At 40.3% G+C, this 27,512-nt stretch overlaps 1 protein-coding gene across 1 annotated transcript; it reads right to left on the bottom strand.

The window, feature by feature from the left end:
• LOC133568065 (coatomer subunit beta') lies at positions 1-24,815 on the bottom strand. The gene is made up of 22 exons (XM_061919774.1): positions 24,658-24,815; positions 23,849-23,986; positions 21,783-21,869; positions 16,917-17,043; positions 16,354-16,502; positions 14,223-14,369; positions 11,775-11,874; positions 11,557-11,699; positions 11,256-11,455; positions 11,067-11,177; positions 10,858-10,946; positions 10,678-10,784; positions 10,391-10,534; positions 10,181-10,311; positions 9,891-10,098; positions 9,692-9,802; positions 8,008-8,222; positions 7,785-7,923; positions 6,453-6,587; positions 6,314-6,382; positions 934-1,086; positions 1-854 (listed from the first exon to the last, which is right to left on the bottom strand). The coding sequence occupies exons 1-22, from the start codon at positions 24,658-24,660 to the stop codon at positions 759-761; spliced, it is 2,802 nt and encodes a 933-aa protein (XP_061775758.1). The 5' UTR covers positions 24,661-24,815; the 3' UTR covers positions 1-758.
• Positions 24,816-27,512: the final 2,697 nt, after the last annotated feature.

Raw genomic sequence — 27,512 nt, 5'->3', positions numbered from 1 at the left:
TCATGAAAAAAAACATCTTTAATTAACACAAAAACATGTGGGCAAAAGTACAGCAGAAATGTACTGTCTCCTGCACTTTGTCCAAAAAGCAGTTTTTGTCCCGTGCATTTTTTAACATCCAAAAATAAGGTTGCACTATTGAATGGAGACAAGTCAAACACTAGTGCCAGGTGGAAAGTGGCCACTCAGGTTGAAACTTGTCCCTTTGGACCGCCTACATGCTCACTGATTGGCTTTCTGGGCCTGCTCTCTTGTCAACATGACAATGATTGACAGCAGCTGACCAATCAGCAGTCAGATGTGATTAACTAAGAAAATAAGGACTTTTCCAGAGTTAACAACTTCCTAAAGGGGGACAGGTGCGTGGTCTTCTTACACAAATACAGGTAAGACCAGTTTCATACAATACAAAATGGCATTAAGAAGTTTTTATCAACATGTTGTGGTTTTAAGCTGAGACAAGTCTAAATTGTACACACCAACATGAGCTGAAGTACTTCCTCCCACTCACCCAGCCTTCACTTGAATATGGAATGAAGTCAAAGTTGAATATGTACAGAAACCGCCGTTTATTGAACGGTGATTCTTCATCAAATTAACATAACGCGTCGCTCCTTGCAATAAAGTGGAAGATGTCCAACAATCAATAAATGCTGCACAAAATGGAGGTGAGGTTTAGCATTCCTCCGAGAATAAAACATGACTTTTACTCTGTAGTCGTGGACAATATTATATTTACGTACAATGGAATAAACTGTCTAGTCGTCTAGAAAGTCCTCGTCCAGGTTGAGGTCTGAGGTGTAGATGTCATCCAGCTCCATGTTGTCCAGGTCTACATCCAGCTCATCTAGAGTCTGTGCATCAATACATTGACTTCTTCTTTACATCAGTGAACAAAGCAGAAAGTCAATACCGACTAAAAAGGAGACTTACCAAATCCACCTTCTCCTGTTCCACCTGGGAAATGGAAGGGGTTTCCTCCTGATCCTGTTGGGGGGCAGGTTCTGGTTCTGGCTCTGAAGGCTTGGCCAAGGACTCCTCTGCCACTTGAGGAACCACGGACACTAAGGGAGACTCTTCAGGCTCCTGAAATGACAATTGACATTTTTCATTATTATTAATGATGTCAAACAAAATAAATCAGATTAATCATTATTAAATATAATTAATTTTTAATGTGTAACAATATTTAGCATGACAGAGACCAAGTAATAAGTGACTACATGAGTACTTCTCATGTTTATGAAACATCTTTGACATGATGTTGATGTTCCCTCAAACATTCAGAAACTTTTCTTTTACTGATGTGTTATTTCAAGACAAGTGTGTAGTTGTTTTGTTGTTTTAAGTACACAAATATCCCATGTTTGTGTCTTCCATATGGACATGTTTGCTTCTGCAGCTTGTCCACGCTAAGACAAACTTCTCCAAATGCATTGCCGTCATTTTCAGCTTAATGTCATAAACATAATCAGATCAATAACGATGGTTAAAACATTGATTTTATTGCCTTAAAGGGGAACATTATCACAATTTCAAAAGGGTTAAAAACAGTAAAAATCAGTTCCCAGTGGCTTGTTGTATTTATTGAAGTTTTTTTCAACATTTTACCGGTCCCGGAATATCCCTAAATAAAGCTTTAAAGTTCTTGATTTTCGCTATTTGCGATGTGATGTCATACAGTGCTGCCAATACAAACAACATGGCGGTTAGCACAGCAAGATATAGCAACATTAGCTCGGATTCAGACCCGGATTTCAGCGGCTTAAACGATTCAACAGATTACGCATGTATTGAAACAGATGGTCGGAGTATGGAGGCAGATAGCGAAAATGAAATTGAAGCTATTGACGCTATTCGGCCATAGCGTGGGTGTACCTAATGAAGTGGCCCATAGCATGGCTGCCTTATTAGCATCGCCGGTAAAATGTGCGGACCAAACGATCAGGACTTTCGCATCTTGTGACACTGGAGCAACTTAAATCCGTCGATTGGTAAGTGTTTGTTTCGCATCAAATGTGGGTATCTAGTTTCAAATGTACATACAGCTAGCGTAAATAGCACGCTAAGACAAAGTGCTCCGAATGCATTGCAGTCATTTTCAGCTTAATGTCATAAACATAATCAGATCAATAACGACGGTTAAAGCATTGATTTTATTGCCTTAATGACACTGAAAGATACAGACATGCTACCTCAACTTAAAAGTATTTTGAGGTAAGAGCTGCGTCTCGACTAATTGTGATGCTTAAAGCCTACATTTGAGTTACAAACATCCCCGCCATTAAATGGCCTAACAAATGCCTCAACAATCCCCTAAAACAGGGGTAGGGAACCTGCGGCTCTAGAGTCAGATGTGGCTCTTTTGATGACTGCATCTGGCTCTCAGATAAATCTTATCTGACATTGCTTAACACAATAAATAATAAATTATTCCGCTGGTAATCACAGTGTTAAAAATAACGTTCAAAATTAAAAACATTCTCATGCATTTTATTCCATCCATCCAAGAAGTCGCATTAACGGTAAGATGTATTTCATTTATCATTTGTTAGCTTCAGAATAACAATGTTATTAAAAAGAATATATTATACTCTAAAAATGTTAGTCTAACTTAAAAATGTGCACATTTAGTTGTATTCAGTGTTAAAAAATATTGGTAACACTTTAGTACGGGGAACATATTCTAAGTAACAAAGACTTAAGAGTTATTTGGACATTAGGGGACCATGTAAGGGTTAGGGTTACTAATAAGCAATAATTCTGAGGTTATAAGGGAAGACTCTTAGTTAATGGCTTACTGCTTGTAAAATACGTCCATGCAGAAAAAGACAATAAGTACTTAAAAATTAGGGATGTCCCGATACAACTTTTTCACTTCCGATACGATACCGATATTGTAGCCTTGAGTATTTGCCGATACCGATATCAATTCGATACGATATAGGCACGAATCATACATTTATTTATTCCTTATTTTGTTTTGTAGAATGTTCGAAAAGGCTTGATAAAGTGATGTTACTGTTACTGATGTTGTAGTTCAAACAGAAAACAATAGTCAGCAAGAGTAGGTATAGGAAAAACTGACCCATTTATTATTAACCAATTGGTTACATAAATTTTAAGTATTACCTCAACAAATCCAATAAAAACTAAATGTTATATTTAAAGTGCAAAATAACCACTAATACCAACATAATTATACAATTGAAAAGAATAAATTAAAAATAAATTAGAAGACCCTGAAAAATAACCTAAATAAATCCAATTAAAAAAAAAAAAAAACGTTTTAAAGTGCAAACAATTCAAGTTCACTTCAGTTATTTTTTTTACTGTCAGCATATGTTGGAAACAACTGTGGGCAGGGACAAAAACCACAAAAACAACACAATATTGTCCACTGTCCAACTGCTCTAAATTAAGAGTTCACAGCTCCAGTTTCACTGACTGACTATGCCCAAAACAATGTAGTAATTACTCTTAGTCTTCACTGAAGAATAGTGTAAACACAATAAACATATCACTCTAATAACAAGAGCATAAAACAAATAATAATCAGTCAGTGCTGACTACCCTTACTACTCCTCCTCCTCCTTCTCCACTTTCCGCAGTCCGAGCATAATGTGGAGATTTTTTTTTAAGAAGATAAGCATTTCGGCATGCTGTGAGTTAAAATACTTCCACACAGCCGACATCACTACACTTTGCTGAGCACACGCGTTGTCGTTGTGATCACGTGGGCTGTGCGTGCTGGATCAGAGACGCTCTTCTTCTGCGGCCGCCACCAACGTTAATTAAGGGGCATTGCCGCCACCTACTGTGTTGGAGTGTGATCAAACCAGTCACCTATTATAGAAGTGCTGCAGCGGAAAATGGACAGCTTATATCGGAGCGCTTATATAGGAGTTTTTAGATTCAGTCCGATAAAATCCGATATTCACTTTTTTGGCTAATATCGGACCGATTTCCGATATCAGTATCGGATCGGGACATCCCTATTAAAAATGACTAATTAAGAGCCAATATGTTACGAATTTGCATGTTAATAAGCAACTAATTCATGGTGAATATGTTCCCCATATCAAAGTATTACCAAAATGTTATATGGCTCTCACGGAAATTCATCCATCCATTTTCTACCGCTTATTCCCTTTCGGGGTCGCGGGGGGCGCTGGCGCCTATCTCAGCTACAATCGGGCGGAAGGCAGGGTACACCCTGGACAAGTCGCCACCTCATCGTTGGCAGGGCCAACACAGATAGACAGACAACATTCACACTCACATTCACACACTAGGGCCAATTTAGTGTTGCCAATCAACCTATCCCCAGGTGCATGTCTTTGGAAGTGGGAGGAAGCCGGAGTACCCGGAGGGAACCCACGCATTCACGGGGAGAACATGCAAACTCCACACAGAAAGATCCCGAGTCTGGATTTGAACCCAGGACTGCAGGAGCTTCGTATTGTGAGGCAGACGCACTAACCCCTCTTCCACCGTGAAGCCCTCTCACGGAAATACGTTTTTAAAATATTTGGCTTTCATGGCTCTCTCCGCCAAAACATCTCTTTTACTCGCTGGTGTTACAGCTTTGTTTCCAACCATGGCAAGGAAGAAAGTGAGTGAAGGACCGTGGATGATACCTGCACTGCCAAGATGCCTGTGGGGGCGTGGTTATGGGCGGGGTCATGACAGAGTCATTTGCATAATTAGCTACTGTATGATTTTCTTTAAAAAGGCTCAACAAATGTATACATACATTTATAACATCTGTTATTAGTATTAACATATATATTTTTATCATTTGGCCATATTTTTATGTGTTGCTGCTTTTTGTACAAAGTACTTTGTTGAGATTGTTTTCAAGTGTTTACAGACTTTTAATGACTAACAACTAGCAACAAATGTAGCTTCTTCTTCTGGTGTTATTATAGAATGTACTGGTGTTGAGAGACTACTTCTGTCCCTCCATGTCGCTGACTAAAGAGGATGCAGCGAGCATCAATCGATCAATCAATGATTATTTATATAGCCCTAAATCACTAGTGTCTCAAAGGGCTGCACAAACCACATGACGTCACTCTTGCTCTAGTTTCACTTTCTGTTCTTCTAAGCAGCCACTGTCCTCCTAATATTTGCACATTTTGTAGATGTCTGTCCGCGGGTATATCTGCAATATATATATATAAAAACTACGTCCACATCACAGACATGCTGACAAGGCTCCAGACAATGGTGTGTGTTTTGTTTACTTCCGTTTTCAGTGATCAAAGTCTTTTTCCATGGTCAAGTTTTCGGTACATCACTTGTAAATAGTGTGTAAATAATAGACTATATATATATATATCAATTCATACTGTACCGACCAGCTAATGAAAATGTTTTATGTTTGTGTGGTTTGGATTTGATGTTAGTTTTTCCCATGTTTGCAAACACACCATCCGTGTCTGAAAGGTGATTTGTGGAGAATGAGGAAGTGTTGTTGTGTGTCGAGGGAAGCACGGACTCACGAGACAAAGGTGTTTTCGCGGGAGGTAAAACCTGTTGAAATCGTGCCGTTTGTTATCATGAGATTGGTAATAAAAGTTAAAAATAACAGCAGACTTTAGGGCACTACAATATATTCCTTTAATTTGTTTTCAAGTAAAAAACTAAACGTATTTTCAAGGTGTGGCGGTAATTAAAATGCTGTGGCGGTGCGCCACATTCAATTACATCAAGGGGAAACCCTGTACACATTGAATTAAAGAAAGAAACCATCAAAACATGACCGACTTGGCAAGTCAGTTTGGGTGTATCGATGCTACTCTGCAACATACTGAAGTAGAATGATTTTAACGCCATGGCAGCTCCCTCCATCAGTGTGTGAATGTGTGTGTGAATGGGTAAGTGTGGAAGTAGTGTAAAAGCGCTAAAAGCGCTATACAAGTACAACCCATTTATCTAAACGGCAGACATTTATCAATAAAAATGTGTAGAAGCTGCTGATTGTGTGTTTGACAGAGAAACAGCTGGAAGGAGATACCGTAGAAGTCCACTTTCCAAGGTACATGTGTACATTCCTTCATAAAACTACTGTAGTTTGTAGTATGTTCTATTGTATATTTCTTATACAATTTTTGTAGAAAATGTATTTTAAAAGGCATGTTAGTTGTTAAAACTGTGCTGTTTTGACAATTAAATTAATTTAAATTCCATTAAATGGATGATGTTTTGAGTTAAAAACTCTGTCACAGAACCAATTAAGCTCCTAAGTTGAGGTTCTAGTGTAGTGCTGAAGATGTGGCACCCTAGTGGATGGACAATGTCAACAAACCTCATGAGGAGAAGTTTCTTTGAGCTCGTATCCTTCAGCCTCCTCTAAAATATTCCGGTCTTCATTTAGCTGTAAAAAAACACATAATAAAGTTGAAAATATGAAAGCTGCAGTCCTGTTGTGTGGTGTAACAACTCACTGTGACCAGGGGATAGTCTTTGGCAGGTCTGCTGCCTAAGCAAGTTTCTCTGAGGAAATGCTCCGCTGCGAAGGCTTCTTTCAGACCAGGGAACAGGTTTTCATACTCTGTGGGATCAGCTAAGGAGTCAGCAGCCTAGGATGCAGAGAAGTTCAAACAACAAATAGATATGAAGTAATGTTAAGGCTGCACCATTATTCACATCAAGCTTTTAATTAGTGCTAACAAGTTATCACATTTTTTTTCCCCCTTTCTCCACCGTGGCCAACATTTCATTGTCAGACATGTTCGCCAACCAGAATTGTTGAGTCACGTTTCTTCTTCTCATTTCTAGTGTTCTGCAAATTATTTTAAAAAAAGTAATTATAGTTAGTCGTTACTTTACCCAAAAAGTAATTGAATTACTAACCAAATTACTCTTTAATAAATGTAATTAATTACAAGGGAAAGTAATTAATACTTTACTTAAAAAACTTTTAATATCTGGCATAAGCAATTGAGAGTTTCTTACCGTAAATTTAAAATAAATTTTCACTGTTTTGCGGATGACACCCAGTTCTACATCTCAACCAAACCATTGATTGATTGATTGATACTTTTATTAGTAGATTGCACAGTACAGTACATATTCCGTACAATTGACCACTAAATGGTAACACCCCAATAAGTTTTTCAACTTGTTTAAGTCTGGGTCCACGTTAATCAATTCATTCACCAACTGCTTCTATTCCTCCTTCCTCCCTTACAGACTGCCTTAGTGAACTCCAGCAGTGGTTCTCATCCAATCTCCTTCAACTCAATAGTAATACAACTGAAATCTTACTTGTAGGTACAAAATCTATTCTGGCCAAAACCAACAGCTTGTCCGTTACTCTCGGCAAGTCCTCTGTCTCACCCTTCTTCCAAGTCAAGAGTCTGGACTCAAAACACACCTAATCCTGACTGCTTATTCATCTTTTATTGTTGTTGTTTTTATCCAATTGTTTTGATTTTGTACAGAAAGGCGTCTTATAAGTAAAATGTATTATTATCGTTCTGATGTGTGGCAGCTTGAGACAAGAATGTGTTGACTGACAGTCTGAAAGTAACATGTCTTCCTTCTCCTTATTTTCACAATTGTATGCATTTTTATGTATAAGATATAAAAATCGCAATTAGGTGTTTTCTAAAAATCGTGCAGCCCGAGTTAATGCCGTTTCATCCAGGAATTGAGCAAAAACATGTCCCCCAATAGAGAAAAGAGAATGCCAGATATGGCAACCTCAAGTCACACCATTTTATCTGTTACTTAATTCTGTTTTAATGGATTACTAAACCACATGTGGAATTTACCTTCTGGTTGACTTTGGCCAAGCTTTCCCTCCACAGTTTGACCACACGGGACACCTGGCTGGGCAGGTAAGTGCGAGCCAGAAAAGCAGCTTCGGGCAGACGATTAGTTCTGATCAGAAGCTCCAAGCATTGATCCAGTCTGTGTGGATAAATGGTAGAACAGTCGTGGTGATGAGGCCTGCACAACTCAGCTTCTACTCCGTCAGTCACGTGTGGTACTTACTTGCCCTGCAGGAAGTAGGTCATGAAGGCCACGTTGTTCTTGCCGTCCCTCTCTGCACCTTCAGCCAGCTTGCCCACCATGGTGGCGTTACCAGAGGCTGTGGCGAGGAGGAGCAGGCCGCCGTAGTCCTGCGCATGATGCAGACACTCCTGGGCCAGGCTGAACTGGCACTTGCTTATGGCGAGTTCTGCCAACTGCTTCCACTTTTGCTCCGACTGAAAGGGAAATATATCAAATTTGGGCTTCAGACCGTATGTCAAACAGAAGAAAATCACAAAAAAACAGTAGAATTGGCGTTTTAATTAGAAAAAATGGTTCTTAGGTGAGCATGGGATATAACAATATCCGGAGAGATTGGACGGAGCAAAAGTCTCCATTTCCAAAACTGATGACAAACTATGAGAAATGTCTCAGCTGGATCAGAGCTAGCTTATAGGAGAGTCTGCATTTTCAAGTGAACAGGAAGAACATCAATGGGCACAAAGCTGTTTGTTAGAATGTTAGTTCATGAATTGAATGAAAACATTCCCATTGTTACTGCAATACATTTATTAATACAAAAGGATTACGCAATTTACTTTCCTTAAATAGTTGTATTGATCTTCATCGACACGTAGGCCTACTAAAGAAATGTGGGTCACCTAACACTTTCCGATGACCATAGATGAAGTACTGGCTGTCCAGAGTCGAGACCCAGGATGGACCGCTCGTCGGGACCCAGGATGGACCGCTCGCCTGTGTATCGGTTGGGGACATCTCTACGCTGCTGATCCGCCTCCGCTTGGGATGGTTTCCTGTGGACGGGACTCTCGCTGCTGTCTTGGATCCGCTTTGAACTGAACTCTCGCGGCTGTGTTGGAGCCACCATGGATTGAACTTTCACAGTATCATGTTAGACCCGCTCGACATCCATTGTTTTCGGTCCCCTAGAGGGGGGGGGGGGGGGGGTTGCCCACATCTGAGGTCCTCTCCAAGGTTTCTCATAGTCAGCTTTGTCACTGGCGTCCCACTGGATGTGAATTCTCCCTGCCCACTGGGTGGGAGTTTTCCTTGCCCTTTTGTGGGTTCTTCCAAGGATGTCGTAGTCGTAATGGTTTGTGCAGTCCTTTGAGACATTTGTGATTTAGGGCTATATGAATAAACATTGATTGATTGCCACATTATCAATCAGTCAATCAACCTATAATGGTGATTATTATTATTAGTAGTAGTACAAATGACAGCATGACGATCAACACGCATATAGCAAATTACACCTTCCCAAACATGAAATTTAAAATTCTAAATTTAAAAACGGTGACGTTCCCCTCTGGAACCGGACTATTTTCTTTTAAAAGTGAACTGGATGATTTAGTGTTTGGGCATGACTTCCTGTCCAACACAAGCAGATTTTAGCTAAATAGAACAGAGTTGTTGCGGCGACAAAATAGACACTATGAATTGAATAAAAACCAAGTGTCCGTTACCACGGCGATGACATTTTTCCACCGTTTCACATCCTGTGAAAATAAGGGGTGGGTAATCGCTGCAACAGCTTTCTAGCATCGTGAAGGAAAGATGTGCTAGTTTTGTCCCGAAATCGAAGGGAGTGATTGCTGATTTTGCCATAAGCTTGTGGGACATGACAACATGAACTAAAGTTGGAAGTGTGTATTGAGGTGAGAATGCAGCTGAATGACTCTACCTCTGCCTCCACAGCCAGCTGGTAAGCAATCTTCAACTCTCCCAGCTGCAAGGCCAGCTCAAACCTGTGCTCAGGGTCTGTGGACACAGCTAACGCCTGCTGCTTGAAACCCTGTGGAGCCGGAAAAAAACATAAATATGCTGTTAGCAAAAAAGAAAGCTAGGAATCAGTAATGACAAAGCACACATCCAGTGCTGACCTGTTTCTCCAAGAAATGGGCCACTCTGGTTCTTTGCTCTTTTGGAATTGTGGGAAGAACCTTGTCGGCCATGCTAAAGTCCCTCCTCATGACAGCAGTCTGGTACTCTAAAACGGAGACCAGCAGGGAGTAGCTGACGATGTTGAGCTCCTTGTCCCCCAGGTAGAGACGGTCATCTTTGGGTATGTAACCAAGTAAATACATGGTTCTGTACAGAGAATAGAAATATTAACAGCTAAGAATATTGTCTTGACTGTAAAGCTTTAAGGAATGTAATACAAATATCTGACCTGTCCAGGTGAGCAATAGTAACAATCTCTCCTCCGACAAAGTAGTTGAGTCTGTTCACAGAGCTCGTGTAAATGAAGCAGTCGCCAACCCAAAGTCCAGTTTTCACAATCTCCTGGATCTCTCCCTGGACCTGAACAGAGAGGAAATCCACTATAAACTTAGTCCATTTTGGCTAACAGGGAGAAATGCAGGCAAAACCAGACCCAAACCTCAAATGCGTCCTCGATGCCGTCCTCTGTCATTCCCTCGTTGTTTTCTTGCGAGGCAGCGACTTTTTCTGACAGGTATCTAAGAATGAAGAAAGACTCCTCTGTCGCGATGCACACCAACTCACCAGAGTCTGACCAGAAGATCTGCAGGCATGAAAACAGAATGAGAGAAACAAAGGTGAGTTTCAACATTGGTAAAGCAGAAAGGAGTTCACATGCAATACTGCAAGAGTAAATGATCAGTAAACAAGTTTACACCAGGAAGAGAAAAGTCGGACAAGTCTTACGTGTTTGGGTTGGATCTCGATCCGGCGGATAAGTTCCGTGTTCTCCCAGTCATAAAATGCCAGACCATTCACCGACCTCACACCGAGCAAGAAACCTCCATAGATCCCTGCAGATTTGATAACCATACACATCATGTCCTACTTTAATAACCCCTTTAATAGAAACATTGTCTTACTTACCTTCAGCTCCAAAGTCAGGCTTAAAAGATTTCTTCTCTTTGAAATTCTTATAGAGTTTGACGACACTGTTGCTTTCTCGAATGGCATATCTGATAAGGAAAAACTTGGTTTATTATCGATGATATAAGTTTAAAAAATAAAACAATTCAGTATTTTCCTTGACATGCAACATAACTGACAGTGGAATCTCAGGAGGACTCCAAACTTACTCTGATGAGTCATGAGCCCAAACAAATTCCTGTGCGGAGCCAAAGCTCTTGTTCCTCAGCGCCATGGCAGTATAGATGATGTACTCACCGTCGCCACACACCACCACAAACCTACCAACGACAGCTCACAATGAGACGCAGTTAATTGGACAGCTTTGCTGGTTTGTGCACTTGTCGCTACAAGCATACCTCCCATTGGGGTTATGCTGGATCGTTTGAGGGTATATTTCACAGCTGCCCATGTCTTTCACAGCCAATGGGAGCCTCTCTCCATCCTTGATTTCCGCATCTCCCATTGCCTTCAAGTTGGCCTGCTGGATTTCACTGTGCTTAGCCCAAATTATTTTCCCGCTGGTGTCCATTGACATGGCCGGCTCTTCACGGCCCACCTTAGAGTAAACAAGCAGAGAAGTTTCATTTTGTATGTATAAAGATCGTGTAAATTCACTGCTAAGGCATTTAATTATTCAAAATTATGCATTGTACTCACTTTGATAATGATGCTGCCTTCATCATAACCCAGTGCTACATTGTTTGAGCCCCTGAGGCCGCACACGCACCACACTCGTTCCATGCCATAGTTTAAGGTGCTCTCCAGGCGGTAAGTGCTAGAGTGCCAAATACGTACCGTCCCTAAATGAGGAAAGGGTTAGGTTATACTAATGCTGAGATCGAATTAAAAAGAACACAGGAGATTTTCCAGCTCACCATCCTCTGACCCGGTGATGATGATTGGCAGCTCTGGGTGGAAACTTACACAGGAAACATTCTGGGCATGGCCTTCCAACGTCTGAACACAAGTTTTGTTCTAGAACACAGAGATTGTTAGTTTTAACAACTCAAGCAGTGTTTTTGACTGCTTATGTATATGATAGATGTATAGGACTAGAATATTGTGATAAAGTTCTTTATTTTCTGTAATGCAACTAAACAAACAAAAATGCCATACATTCTGGATTCATTACACATCAACTGAAATATTGCAAGCCTTTTATTATTTTAATATTGCTGATTATGGCATAGAGCTTAAGAAAACTCAAAAATCCGATCTAAAAAAAATTGAATATTTCCTCAGACCAAGTAAATAAAAAAAGGATTTATAACAGCAAAACAAAATCTAACATTTGAAAATGTCAATTAATGCACTCAGTACTTGGTTGGGAAGCCTTTTGCACGGATTATTGCATCAATGTGGCGTTGCATGGAGTCAATCAGCCTGTGGCATTGCTGAGGTGTTATGGATGCCCAGGATGCTTCAATAGCGGCCTTTAGCTCATTTGCATTATCGGGTCTGGTGTCTGTCAGCTTTTTCTTCACAATACCCCACAAATTCTCAATGGGGTTTAGGTCAGGGGAGTTGGCAGGCCAATCTAGGACAGTAATGCCATGGTCAGTACACCAGTTACTGCTGGTTTTGGCACTGTGGGCAGGTGCCAGATCTTACAGGAAAGTGAAATAATCTCCATAGAACTTTTCAACAGATGGAAGCATGTAGTGCTCTAAAATCTCTTGGTACACAGATTCATTGACTCTGGACTTGATGAAACACAGTGCACCAACACCAGCAGCTGACATGGCTCCCCAAACTATTGCTGACTTTGGGAACTTCACACTGGATTTCAAACAACTTGGATTTTGCTCCTCTCCAGCCTTCCTCCAGACTCTAGCGCCCTGACTTCCGAATGAAATAGAAAACTTTCTTTCGTCTGAAAACAGGACTGGACCACTCTGCAACTGTCCAGTGCTTCTTTTCCATAGCCCAAGTCAGACACTTGTAGAGATTTTAGAGCACTATATGATTCCATCAGTTGAAGAGCTAAATGGAGAGGGCTGGGCGATCGATATACAGATATATCGCAGGTTTGTCTCTGTGCGATATAGAAAATGACTATCGTGATATTTGAGTATACGTTCTCACGCAATTGCTTTTAGCTGCGGGCATTACACTACAGGCTTTTTTCACTTTCTTGTCTCTCCTTCTCACAGACAGCAAGCGCACCTTCTTACATACGTCGCATACGTATACGCCCTCACGGAGCAGAGCGGTAGCAGCATGGGTAACGTTAGCTGTGGTGCGAGTGGTAATACGAGAGAAAGAAGGTGCGAATCTGGTAACAAATGAAGGAAGAATTAATTCCCAAGAAAAACAGCACGGGTCCATCGTCTGGCGGTGGTTTGGCTTCAAGTGGGAATATGTCGAACAGACAACCGTAATTTGTCAAGTGTGGGGCAAAAGCGTTGCTACAAAAAGTAGCATTACTGCTAATATGTAGCATCATTTGAAAAGTGACCCGCTAGAGAATGAAGAGTGCTTACTCTGCATGTCAACATCTCTGTTCAGTGCTACACCCACAAAATGCCCAAGCAACCATTTCCACATCAACACCGTATGAACAAACTAGTGAACAACAGAAGATTACGTCCGCAGGAACCTACCACATAGCGATTTGATTTCCTATTATGCAGCTCATTTTTATTTGACAGTTATTGAAATATCTTGTGTGACATCTTGCACAAAAATGCACTTTATTGGTTTTAAACTATTGTAGTGACGTTCTGTACAAAAAGTACACCTTAATTTAGTGTTGTTTTGATATGTCATCTTAGTGACATCATGCACAAAAGTAAACTCATAGCTTGTTTTAAAAAGCCCATGACAATCTTGCACGTTCTGTTCTGAAATGACAATGTTTGTGCCACTGTTTAGTAACTGTTTAATAAATACACTTTTGGTCAATTGACTTAGTTGTTTAAAAGTAGCATTAATTAATGCAGTATGAACAATAATTGTTTCATGTAGACACCTAGAATCATCATACTGCTGTGATTATATGCATCAAGTGTTAATTCAAGTCCAAGGCAAAATATCGAGATATATATGGTGTATCGTGACATGGCCTAAAAATAGACATATTAAAAAAAGGCCATATTGCCCAGCTTTAATACAAAATAAAAGTTGTTTTTAAATTAAGTGCACTCTGTAGCCTGGAAATGACGGTACTTGTTTACTGCTGAAACCTGAGTCACAATCAAGGCTTATTCTGTCTATTACATATATATATATATATATATATAAAGTCAGTAATCACAAATACATTGCCATCATTAGAAATAAAGTATGAAGAGTGATAGAATGGACGAAACAAGGTACTTTACCTGGTAGTCCCAGATTTTGACTTGGCGGTCATCAGCCCCTGATATCAAATAGGGTTTGTCTCCTCCACTGTAATAGTCAATACAATTGACTCCTTTCTCGTGGCCTTCCAAAGTGAAATTAGGAGATGAAGAACCCAGCTGCCAAACCTGAAACAACACAAGGACATGACTGAGAATGCAGAAGTCCCTATTGTGTTGTTACTTTCTTGCATTACTGACAACCAACAAGATTGATAATTAAACAACAAATTAGAACTGGGCGTTTATATGATCGCGATTATTTTGAGTTAGCATATTTTTCCTATTAAACATGGCGGAGCTGTCTGTTAGAAGTTATTGCAGTAGTAAACTGTAGGGGAGCAACGATGCTCGGTATAATCCTGCACGGAACAATCCACCTTTATTGACCCTGATACAGTGTGTGTGTCTGTGAATGTGAGTGTGTTTTTGTGAAAGTTCTTGTGACCGTGTGTGTGCACGACTTCCCGTTGCACTGCACTACAGTCAGGTTAGTCACAACGTAATTAATGTTTTTGCACAATGTTGTTGTGCCTCTTCCTCTCACGCAGCTCAAAGTGCAGCCCAGAAGAACAAAATAAAGAAATATGACTAACACTAGCATAGAAGTTGAACCATTTAGAATTAGAATCAACTTTAGTGACAGGTTTTACTTTCACTATCTGCTGCAGCTCACCACTGATCCTGCCCTGAATGCAGACTTGCATGGACTGATTTTTTAGTCCTTATTTGAAGAATAAACACACCCACTAATTTAATAAGAATAAGGCATTTGTATATGTAAATATTTTTTCAATTGGACAACACTAAATTGGCCCTAGTGTTTGAATGTCAGTGTGAATGTTGTCTGTCTGTGTGGCCCTGCGATGAGGTGGCGACTTGTCTAAGGTGTACCCCGCCTTCCGCCCGATTGTAGCTGAGATAGGCGCCAGCGCCCCCCGCTACCCCAAAAGGGAATAAGCGGTAGAAAATGGATGGATGGATGGACTTCTTGTTTATGTGTCAGCAAATATTAAAGCTCCTCTGATATAACATGTACTAAAAACTCTGCATACAGACACTTGTGTTCTAATAATTTTTGAGTTTGTGGATAAAAAACATTGTGTTCCTGAAATAATCACTAAACTTGTTTTATGTGTCCTTATTTGAAGAATAAACACACCCACTAATTTAATCAGAATAAGGCATTTGTATATGGAAATATTTTTTCAATCGGACTTCTTGTTTATGTGTCTGCAAATATTAAAACTCTGACATTATTTTACAGTACCTCAGATTCAAACTGTACTGAAAACGTAATTGTATACAATATATGCTACAGAACTTAAGTTGAAAAAACTCCTTAATCTGGATCACTGCTTGTTGTTCACCAAAGTACTGGTGAGAAGCACTGATGTATACAAGGCATTAAAGAATATAAATAATAATTTGTAATAAGTGTTGTTCAGTAAATGTTAACTTGAAGTAAAAGTATTGCAGTATTCACTACACCATTGATACTTTAATTACTGCAGAATGTACTTTTTGATGACTAGCAAATAAAAGAACTACATAAAATGTACTGAAAAAGAAGCAAAACCGTGGCCCTAAAACCAGGAAGGACCGTAGCAAGGGTTACCCGTACTGTTACACCTCTAGTAAACACAATTATAAATATGAACAAAATGAAAGTTGTCAGCTTTTTTGATTAATTGATTGATTGATACTTTTATTAGTAAATTGCACAGTTCAGTACATATTCCGTACAATTGACCACTAAATGGTAACACCCAAATAAGTTTTTCAACTTCTTTAAGTCGGGGTCCACGTTAATCAATTCATGGTGAGCATATATTACAATGATGTTTGTTACAAGATACTGCAATAGTAAACAGTAGGGATGCAACGATACTCGCTATAATCCTGCACGGGACAATATGACTTTTTTTTTTAATTACCGTGATATTAATCGAGATCAAATGTAATGAAACAATTAATCGTGATACATTTTTTTGCCGGATCGCCCAGCCCTATTACAAATTAAACAAAAAGTATCAACTTTAAAGGCAAATTTTAAAGACAATTGTTTCGGACCTGAAGTTGTAGTTGGTGAGGAGTAAGAATTCCTTCCTACCTTGATGGTTCTGTCCAAGGAGGCACTGGCAAACTGATTGTTGTCTTTTGGATTGATGACAATTTGCATGACATAGTGCGTGTGGCCCTCAAACACCTGGCTGCAAGACCACTTCTTCTCCCAGTCCCACAGCTTGATCAACATATCATCTGAACACGGACAGGACAGAGTATGTGAGTATGATGCGGGACAAATTAAATGATTCATATTCATGCTTTAATTTCAGCACGATTGAAATTGGTCCAAAATGCTGCAGCTCGTAAGTTAACTGGCACAAGAAAACATGATCACATTAGCCTCACTCTAGAGTGGCTCCACAATGGAGAAATATTTCTGCCTCAATTTTGAGGTCGCACGAGCAGATTTGAGTCAATAGAATTAATAGTTGTGTGAATTTTCTTTCTTTTATTTTATGTATTTTTTTATGTTGACTGATTCCTGTTCTTGACTGTCTGGTTTTTATCCCATGCACTTGAACTACTGTGTAGCACTTTGTGAATCTTAAACTGCTTTTCAAATGTGCTATACATAAATAAAGTGGACTGGATTGGATATTGTCGTACCGCTGCTGGTGAGGATGTAGGGCTGGGTGGGGTGGACAGCAATGCAGCGGATGTAGTCAGAGTGGGCCTCAAACATGTGGACGCGCTCCAAAGTGTTGTAGTTGAACACGCGGATCTGCATGTCGTCCTGTCCAGAGGGGAGAAATGGTCACATAAGGGTGGAATATCTTATACATTCAGGAGGTCGGTAGATAGAGTGGCCAACATTTGTACGTTGGATTGGTGAAACGGAGTCATGTGACTGGGCCAAGTTGATTGATTTGCCTCTGCAAGCAGTACTCAATAGATTATAAATAAATATAACAATATTTTAAAAATGTAGCAGTTGAAATCACACAAGTCATAGAAAAAGTAATGATTCTTAATAAAAATACTTAAATTCGAGTAAAAGATATATTGCATTATAACTACTGTGACAAGTACAGTATTTTTCAGAGTATAAGTCGCTCCGGCCAAAAATGCATAATAAAGAAGGGAAAAAACATATATATGTCGCACTGGAGTATTAGTCGCATTTTGGGGGGAAATTTATTTGTTAAAAGCCAACACCAAGAATACTCTGCATTTTTTTAGAGTATAAGTCGCTGCGGAGTATAAGTCGCACCGGCCGAAAATGCATAATAAAGAAGGAAAAAAACATCGCACTGGAGTATAAGTCGCATTTTTGGGGGAAATGTGTTAAAAGCCAACAACAAGAATATACATTTGAAAGGCAATTTAAAATAAATAATAGTGAACAACAGGCTGAATAAGTGTACGTTATATGAGGCATAAATAACCAACTGAGAACATGCCTGGTATGTTAACCTAACATATTATGGTAAGAGTCATTCAAATAACTATAAACATATAGAACATGCTATACCTTTACCAAACAATCTGTCACTCCTAATCGCTGAATCCCATGAACTCTTATACGTCTAGTCTCTTACGTGAATGAGCTATATAATTATTTGATATTTTACACTAGTGTGTTAATAATTTCACACATAAGTCGCTCCTGAGTATAAGTCGCAGCCCTGGCCAAACTATGAAAAAAACTGCGACTTATAGTCCGAAAAATACGGTACAATTTATCCCGAAAGGTTTTTTTAAAGTATTTATTTATTTATCAGTAAATGTAACACTCGTCATTGAGGTACAAAATCAGTCTGTGCTGTCTTGACTTCAGTTTCACTTTAGTTCTTCTGCTGAGGAGTTGTGTGTTTTTGTTTTGTGGCGACAACAGCTTATGTTAAAGTTAAAGTACCAATGATTGTCACACACACACACTGCAAAAAGTCAGTCTTCAAAAACAAGGGAAAAAAAATACAAAAATGAGGGGTATTTTACTTGAATTAAGCAAAATTATCTGCCAATAGAACAAGAAAATTTGGCTTGTCAAGACTTTCCAAAACAAGTAAAATTAAAAAACCTCAATAAATCAAAAATACCTTAAAATAAGTATATTCTCACTAGAAAAAAAAAAAAAAAGAGACCTTTTTGCTCAATATGTTGAAAAATATTCCTAAATTAAGTAAATGCTAGTGGCATTATCTTGACATAAAGAAAGAAATTATTACTTTAAAAAAGTACTTTTATACCTGTGGGTGTTGTTGACACAGCTTTGCAACAGTTGATATCCTAGTTTCAAGCATGTTTTACTCAATATAGGTCATGACATCTCAGCTACAACCTGTAATATCTTAATGAGATCATTTAGGACCAAAACCCTTAAAACAAGAAAAACACTAACATAAAATCTGCTTAGTGAGAATAATTATCTTATCAGACATAAAATAAGCAAATATCATCCTTATTTGAGATATTTAATCTTACTTAGATTTCAGTTTTTGCAGTGCACTAGGTGTGGTGAAATTTGTCCTCTGCATTTGACCCATCACCCTTGTTCACCCCCTGGGAGATGAGAGGAGAAGTGAGCAGCAGCTGTGCCGCGCCTGCGAATCATTTTTGGTGTTTCAACCCCCAATTCCAACCCTTGATGCTGAGTGCCAAGCAGGGAGGTAATAGGTCCCATTTTTATAGTCTTTAGTATGACTCGGCCGGGTTTGAACTCACGACCTACCCATATCAGGGCGGACACTAACCACTAGGCCACTGAGTAGGTCCCAATTCAGGGTCTGCATTCTTCGAAGGGCGAATTTGAAGGCTGTTTACGTCACCACGCTGCGCAAAATTGTCCTGATTCATTCTAATTCGAAAGCTTCTCCAAATGCAGCCCTCTTTTTCACTGTATTCGGAGGATGCACCGCAACTATCCTTCGTGGCCTCCCGTATCCCAAGATGCTTTGCATGCCTTTGTTCAACTCAAATCTTTTTGACGATGGCGGAAAATACAAGCAGCGGCAGCGAATACACTTTCAAATGTAAGTATCCTCCGCAGGCTAGACTGTCCCATTTAAAAACAGGTGACGCATCCTTCGGCGGTGCCTCCGAAGGTCCAGCCTTTTGAGGCTGCGTTGGTCGGGTCCTCCGGAGGATGCAGACCCTGAATCGAGACACAGCTATCATCTCTCTTTGATGTGTCATTTTCATGACTATTTGGTGGCGTGCTTGGACGCAGTGACCACTCTTTCCCCGAGCTTGATAAATTTGCTCAGAGTCCCGAGTATAGGCCAGAAAGAAACGGCATCTCCATTCTTCCGCATGTATGGAGGAATTGACAATAAAGAATCCTTGAAGTATACAACTAAATAGGCCTGGGCCGATTACACATTTTGCTTGATGATATACTGACTTACAAACTATTGATGATAAACGATAGTATTTTCAACATTTTCAAATTAACCACTGATTTAATGTTAATGCATATTAATAATGCAAGTATATCCTTTCAAATGCATACCACTTGTATTTCTTGTATGTTTTAACTAGAGATGTCCAATAATATCGGCTTGCCAATATTATCGGCCGATAAATGCTTTAAAATGTAATATCGGAAATTATCGGTACCGGTTTTCAAAAAGTAAAATTAATGACTTTTTAAAACGCCACAGTAGGGAGCGGTACACGGACGTACGGAGAAGTACAGAGCAGTTGCGTCTCCCCTCTCCCACACACAACACAGGAGTTGCAAGAGTGTGTTGTTGCCGGTGCTGTAGCCGTGGCTAATAAGCGAGCTCGCTCAGTGACTGACTAACGACAACATGTCTATGGTTTGGGATTATTTTGAAGTGTCTCTGAAAAACTGGAAATTTGCAATGACTGCATAAAGTTGGTTATGCGAGGAGGAACCAATACGTCTTCCTTTAATACGAGCAATTAGATCTCCCACCAATTCAAGAATCATAAGGAGATACACGATGAATACAAGCGGAAGATGGATGAAAAGCAAACACCGAAATAAAGTAGTACCACACAGTTGTCACTTAAAGCAGTGGTCCCCAACCACCGGGCCGCAGGCCGTGGCCCGATTGGTATCGGGCCGCAGAATAATTTTTTATTCATTTTTATAAATAAAAAAATAAAAGAATATTTTTATTTTTTATTAAATCAACATAAAAAACACAATATACACTTACAATTAGTGCACCAACCACAACAACCTCCCTTTTTCATGACAAAAACATCCCCTTTTCATAAAAAAAAAAAAGGGGATTTCCCCCGCAACTGAACTGGACTCTCACTATTATGTTATATCCACTATGGACTGGACTCTCACTATTATGTTATATCCACTACGGACTGGACTCTCACTATTATGTTAGATCCACTACGGACTGGACTCTCACTATTATGTTAGATCCACTATGGACTGGACTCTCACTATTGTATTAGATCCACTATGGACTGGACTCTCACTATTATGTTAGGTCCACTATGGACTGGACTCTCACTATTATGTTAGATCCACTATGGACTGGACTCTCACTATTATGTTAGATCCACTATGGACTGGACTCTCACTGTTAAGTTAGATTCACTATGGACTGGACTCTCACTATTATGTTAGATTCACTATAGACTGGACTTTCACACTATTCTGTTAGAGCCACTATAGACTGGACTCTCACACTATTATGTTAGATTCACTATAGACTGGACTCTCACTATTATGTTAGATCCACTATAGAATGGACTCTCACAATATTATGTTAGATCCACTATAGACTGGACTCACATTAATATGTTAGATCCGCTTTGGACTGGACTCTCACACTACTATGTTAGATCCACTATGGACTGGACTCTCACTACTATGTTAGATCCACTATGGACTGGACTCTCACACTATTATGTTAGATCCACTTTAGACTGGACTCTCACACTATTATGTTAGATCCACTATAGACTGGACTCTCACACTATTATGTTAGATCCACTTTGGACTGGACTCTCACACTACTATGTTAGATCCACTATGGACTGGACTCTTACACTATTATGTTAGATCCACTATAGACTGGACTCTCACACTATTATGTTAGATCCACTATGGACTGGACTCTCACACTATTATGTTAGATCCACTATGGACTGGACTCTTACACTATTATGTTAGATCCACTATGGACTGGACTCTCACACTATTAATTAGATCCACTCGACGTCCATTGCACCGGTCCCCACATATGCGGTCCCCTCCAAGGTTTCTTATTGTATCCCATTGGGTTGATTTTTTTTTTTCTTGCCCTGATGTGGGCTCTGAGCCGATGATGTCGCTGTGGCTTGTGCAGCCCTTTGAGACACTCGTGATTAAGGGGCTATACAAATAAACGTTGATTGATTGCTTCAGTTGATTAACTGACTTACTGTATATTGGCCCAGGCCTGTGAATAAGACTACATATAGGGACAGACCACTTGGAAATCCGCTGGTGTTGTGGAGAAAAACAAAGAACAAATAGTTTAAATATACAAAACTCACCGCTCCTGTGATGACCCAATTCTTCCTGGCCACAAATTTGGATGCTCGGACAGGAAGGTCGCACACCTCAAAAGTCTTCACCAGAGTCTGATGAAAACAACAAATTATTTAATCAGAATCAGAATCAGAAATACTTTATTAATCCCAGAGGGGAAATTAAAATATTCAGCACAATCCTATTCAAGATCAGACAAACATTACAGGGAGACAGAACAGGATCGCTGACAGGTCTGCCAACTTCCGGTGCTCCTTACAAAAAAGGTGAGATACAGGTTAACAAGGGGGGGTGAGAAACAAAAGCCTGGGCTCCCGGAGAGTGGGTCCAGACTGAAGCTAAGGGAAAAAACAACTCATAGCCATAGCACACATCCCTCTTACATGTGTGTAAGAGGCAGGGTTTCCCGCAGCGCTTTGTTAATGCGGCCACCTTAACAACAAAGAGCCACCGCCTAAACTAAAACCTTTTTTTTTTCTGTCCTGTCCAGCTTCTCAGGCAAATCATATAGTTAATGTAGATGCCCATATTGGCTGTTCAGATGTACTTTACAAAAGAGAAGTGTGGGATACTTCTCTTGTTGCCTTATTTGGAATTAACTTTATTAAATGTATTTATATTATAATTTGGTGCTAAACTAGTCTTAACAAGCTGCTACGCTTCGTACTGCCTCTGCCTCTGTCAGTACGTCTCTGCAGCACCTAGCATTGTCCCACCCACACAACCATCTGATTGGTTACAGGCAGAGCGGTAACAGCCAATCAGCAGTGCGTATTCAGAGCGCATGTAACAGCCAATCAGCAGTGAGTATTCAGAGCGCATGGAGTCAGTGTTCACGGCAGAGGCAGGCAGAGAGGAGAATCGGTGCGGGTTAGCAGAAAGGTGTTTAGCAGGGGAGCATAACGCAGCAGACTCTCTCCAAATTATAATAAACATCTCCCAGTCAACTACTAGTAACATCACTATAAGCCTGTTGACATTCTAGAAACATGAGCGGCAGCTCAGCTCGCTCGCGGTCCTTTAGGTGAAAGCTAATTAGCTTTTAGCGTAACGTTAGCTCATTTTGCGGTGTGTGCATGCGTGTGTGTGTTACGGACAGCAAAGCCCTGCCTGTCTGAGAGAAAGACATGCATTATTGACCTACAATTAACATGTAAGTTATTTTACTTTACCTTTTTCTGTGTTGAAGCAGCAAAAAAGGACATTATGTTAAATGAAGTATTTCTGTCTCTGATAGTTGATATAATAATCTAACTGCATCATAAAGCCTACATGAACTCCATGGTAGTCTCTCCTACTGCTATTGTACTATTTTTTCAGCTATAGATACATTAATCAGTCGCAGCCTAGTTTTGAATGGCAGTGTCCCTGCTATAACATGTTGATAAAAATATAATATTTATATAATAAAAATTACCTACAAACTTTCCAAATGCTGTAATAAATTAAGCATTATGAGTTGAGCAAATGTCGGCATGTGGCCCCACTTTTAACTCTTTTTTTCAAACGCTTATTGGAAACGCTTATTTACAGTAAGTCATTAATTTGTCTTAGTAAGTCAATATTTACTAAGTCAAAATAGTGACATAGTATCTCAGGTAATTAGGACTGTTTTGAGTTTTGTTTTTACTTTACGGAAAAAATATCGAGATATATATCATAAAGTGCCATTCAGCATACGGAGCGGAAAACACAACCAAAAATTGTAGGCTTCTTCACGCGACGAAGCCGGCCTACTTCACCACAGTCTGTAATCTATTGGCCCCCAGGCTGTGGTGGCAGCGATGAGATGGAGATGTGATGGCAACAGGCCAAATTACGCTGTTCCTTCCCCGTCCATCCGCCTGGTGAGACACCACCTTAACTATCAAATTTTCTGGGGGAAACACTGAGAGAAACATAGAAAACCAAGGACATTAGAGACATTAAAAAGAGCGGAGCTGATGCAATCAGCCACATACAGCATGTATTATATAATAAAATATATATATAATACAATGCATTATTTGACTATGTGCATAATCAATAGTAGTGTACAGTTGAGAGGTGGTATTCTAGATGTGTGTTTCACCTGTGTTTCGTGGTTCCACACACAGACGCTGCCATTGTACAGACTAGCCAGCATCCATGGTTCCGTTGGATGAAGATCCACACTCTTCACTCGGTCAGACCTGGAGGTCAGCCTCCGCTTGATGTCAAGCCTCAGCGGCTGGAACACATTAAACGTAAGTTTTGTTACTCGGGGCAACTTGAGGGTTCTGGGTTCGATCCCCGCTTCTGCCATCCTAGTCACTGCTGTTGTGTCCTTGGGCTAGACACTTCACCCACCTGCTCCCAGTGCCACCCACACTGGTTTAAATGTAGCTGAGATGGTGGGTTTCACTATGTAAAGCGCTATGTTCACTACTTAGAAATGTCTGACGTACAATTAATGACACTAACAGCAGGGTCCTGCGATGAGGTGGCGACTTGTCAAGGGTGTACGCTGCCTACCGCCCGATTGTAGCTGAGATAGGCACCAGCGACCCCAAAGGGAATAAGCGGTAGTAAATGGATGGATGGAACAGCAAGGCCAAATAACCTTTTACTATGGGAATAGCGCCATACTGCTCATTATGTGGCTTTCATCTAAAGGGTTGTATACTTCACATCAGTTCATTCACCATTAACAATCTTTAAAACAGCCAACATTTAAAACAGCCAACATTACAATAATTCGTAGCCATAATAAACTCGTCTGGAGGCTAGCTAGCTTAGCCGCTAAGCTACCATCAGGTGTGGGTTATTAGACATTTTAACGAATTGCTGACTAACAAACTGCCACAGCCAGGCATGAAAGGCTGGATAAAACACGTTGACATTTCAGTTGAGGTTGCTCACCATTTTTGTCACTGTTTCGTCGACACAAGATGGAAATAATTGTGTAGCAAACGGGATCCAAATCCTGCGATTGCAGTGAACGTGGAACTTCCTGGAAGCCAAATCTCGCGAGAGTTGAGGAGTATCATCTGGTGATGTGACGTGGCGGACGCTTCTTCTTCTTCTTCTTTTGTTTAATGGCGGTTGGCAAGCAGCCTTCTAGGGCGCATTACCGCCACTTATTGAACTGGAGTGTGGACCGAGGTGGATCTACTCTATATTATTTTATTTAGCCCAGTAATTTTTTTAATATATGTAAAATGCTTTATGACCTATGTGTTCTGAATAAAATCCTAACATATCTTCCACTGCTAACCTAATCTTCTCTTTTGTTAACTTAAGGCCTACTAAAATGAGATGTTCTTATTCAAACAGGGATAGCAGGTCTATTCTATGTGTCATACTTGATCATTTCGCGATATTGCCGTATTTTTGCTGAAAGGACTTAGTAGAGAACATCGACGATAAAGTTTGCAACTTTTGGTCGCTAATAAAAAAGCCTTGCCTGTACCGGAAGTAGCAGACGATGTGCGCTTGACGTCACGGGTTGTGGAGCTCCTCACATCTGAACATTGTTTACAATCATGGCCACCAGCAGCCAGAGCGATTCGGACCGAGAAAGAGACGATTTCCCCATTAATTTGAGCGAGAATGAAAGATTCGTGGATGAGGAAAGTGAGAGTGATCGAGGACAAGAAAAAAAAAAAAAGACGAGGGCAGTGGGAGCGATTCAGATGTTATTAGACACATTTACTAGGATTATTCTGGAAAACCCCTTATCTGCTTATTGTGTTACTAGTATTTTAGTGAGATTATATGGTTGTACCTGTACAACCTGAAAGTCGGAGGGGTGTGGCGAACGCTAGTGTCTCCGAGGAAAGCCACGTTTCCTCTATAAGGCGAAGGCAGCCGGGCTGAGATTTTTTTTCTTTTCCCCTCCTCCACGGTGTAAGCATCCGACAATCGGGGGCGGCCAGTGGGAGGAGGCAAGAGAGTCCGCAGCTGCAGGAGGAATGACGCAGGCTCTCCGCTCATGTCTACGGTAAGAGCCAACTTATTACCACCATTTTCTCACCGAAACCTGCCGGTTGACATGTGGTAGGGAACCATGTTCGCTTGACCGCTCTGTTCCATAGTAAAGCTTCACCGTCATTTTTCGGGAATGTAAATGTAACCCACAATGTCACTGCCTCTCGACACACCCTTGGACTCTGCGTTGTGTTTTTAGTGTTTATAAAGTGGGTTGTTGTGCGGAGAAATTGGACACTGGACACAGTGGTTCTGGATTGTGGATGAGACCTTGTTGCATTTATTTGCTCACAGTAGTGGTCCTCTCTGGCTCTGGTCATTAAGCTTTTCAGTGGAAAAGAAAAACATTGTGAAAGATGGCGCCTGCCGCTGCCTAGTTCTCTCTGACTATGGTGTCCACTGAGGGACAAAAAGGTGAGGTGTGCTGAACCCACAGGTAGAAATCAACAGAATAGCGACATCAAGTGACATAAAGAGGTACTGTCTTATACATTAACAGGCTACTGCCTTACATAAACAAGGAAACACCGGCTTTGTTTGTGTTGCTAAAGGCGGCCGCAATACACCGCTTCCCACCTACATCTTTCTTCTTTGATGCCTCCATTATTAATTGAACAAATTGCAAAAGTTTCAGCAACACAGATGTCCAGAATACTGTGTAATTATGCGATTAAAGCAGACGACTTATAGCTGGGATTGGTGAGGTCTGTAATTTTCATCATAGGTACACTTCAACTGTGAGAGACAGAATGTGGGGGAAAAAAACAACGGAATTCATATTGTAGGAATTTTAAATAATTTATTTGCAAATTATGGTGGAAAATAAGTATTTGGTCAACCATTCAAAGCTCTCACTGATGGAAGGAGGTTTTGGCTCAAAACCTCACAATACATGGCCCCATTCATTCTTTCCTTAACACGGATCAATCGTCCTGTCCCCTTAGCAGAAAAACAGCCCCAAAGCATGATGTTTCCACCCCCATGCTTCACAGTAGGTATGGTGTTCTTGGGATGCAACTCAGTATTCTTCTTCCTCCAAACACCACGAGTTGAGTTTATACCAAAAAGTTCTATTTTGGTTTCATCTGACCACATGAAATTCTCCCAATCCTCTGTTGTATCATCCATGTATCCATTTTGGTATAAACTCAACACGACGTCCATTTTTCACGTGTACAACACATACCAGGAATCAAAATTGCGTTTCTCGCTATTCCTTGCGTAGACTAGACTAGACAAAGACAAGACACAAAAAGTAAAGTAACATGCTAACTTTAACGTGCTATCGTGCTAACATTAGCATGCTAACTTGTTTTGCTACTTTTACAGCGGTTCAATTCAGGGTGACATAATTTGGTACTTGACATATGCCAGCTGTTGGCATGCAAATGTTTTTTTTGCCAATTTTGCAGCCGTGGACCTCAGGGTCAGATGACCTGGTATTTGACACACTTTAACTGTTAACATGGTGACTTTAGCATGTTAGCATTTCGGAACATGACCACAAGCGTCGTCCGACTCGCGTGAAGCAAATTTAGTCATTTTATTGATTTATTTATTTATTATTTTTATTTATTCATTTATTAATTCAATCAATCAATCAATGTTTACTTATATAGCCCTGAATCACTAGTGTCTCAAAGGGCTGCACAAACCACAACACAAACCACTACGACATCCTCGGTAGGCCCACGTAAGGGCAAGGAAAACTCACACCCAGTGGGACGTCGGTGACAATGATGACTATGAGAACCTTGGAGAGGACGAAAGCAATGGATGTCGAGCGG

This window comes from Nerophis ophidion, linkage group LG14, assembly GCF_033978795.1.
Source record: "Nerophis ophidion isolate RoL-2023_Sa linkage group LG14, RoL_Noph_v1.0, whole genome shotgun sequence".
In the NCBI taxonomy this organism is placed as follows: Eukaryota; Metazoa; Chordata; class Actinopteri; order Syngnathiformes; family Syngnathidae; genus Nerophis; species Nerophis ophidion.
The sequence above is the reverse complement of the archived record's forward strand: the minus strand, read 5'-3'. Positions and strand labels throughout refer to the sequence as shown.

What these genes read in the sequence shown, in the direction of transcription:
- LOC133568065 (XM_061919774.1), bottom strand. An exon ending in CCTTGGACAGAACCATCAAG is followed by an intron (nt 14,370 to 16,353) that starts GTAGGAAGGAAT and finishes GTGTTGTTTCAG; the next exon opens with GTTTGGCAGCTGGGTTCTTC. An exon ending in CCCATTTCTTGGAGAAACAG is followed by an intron (nt 9,803 to 9,890) that starts GTCAGCACTGGA and finishes CCGGCTCCACAG; the next exon opens with GGTTTCAAGCAGCAGGCGTT.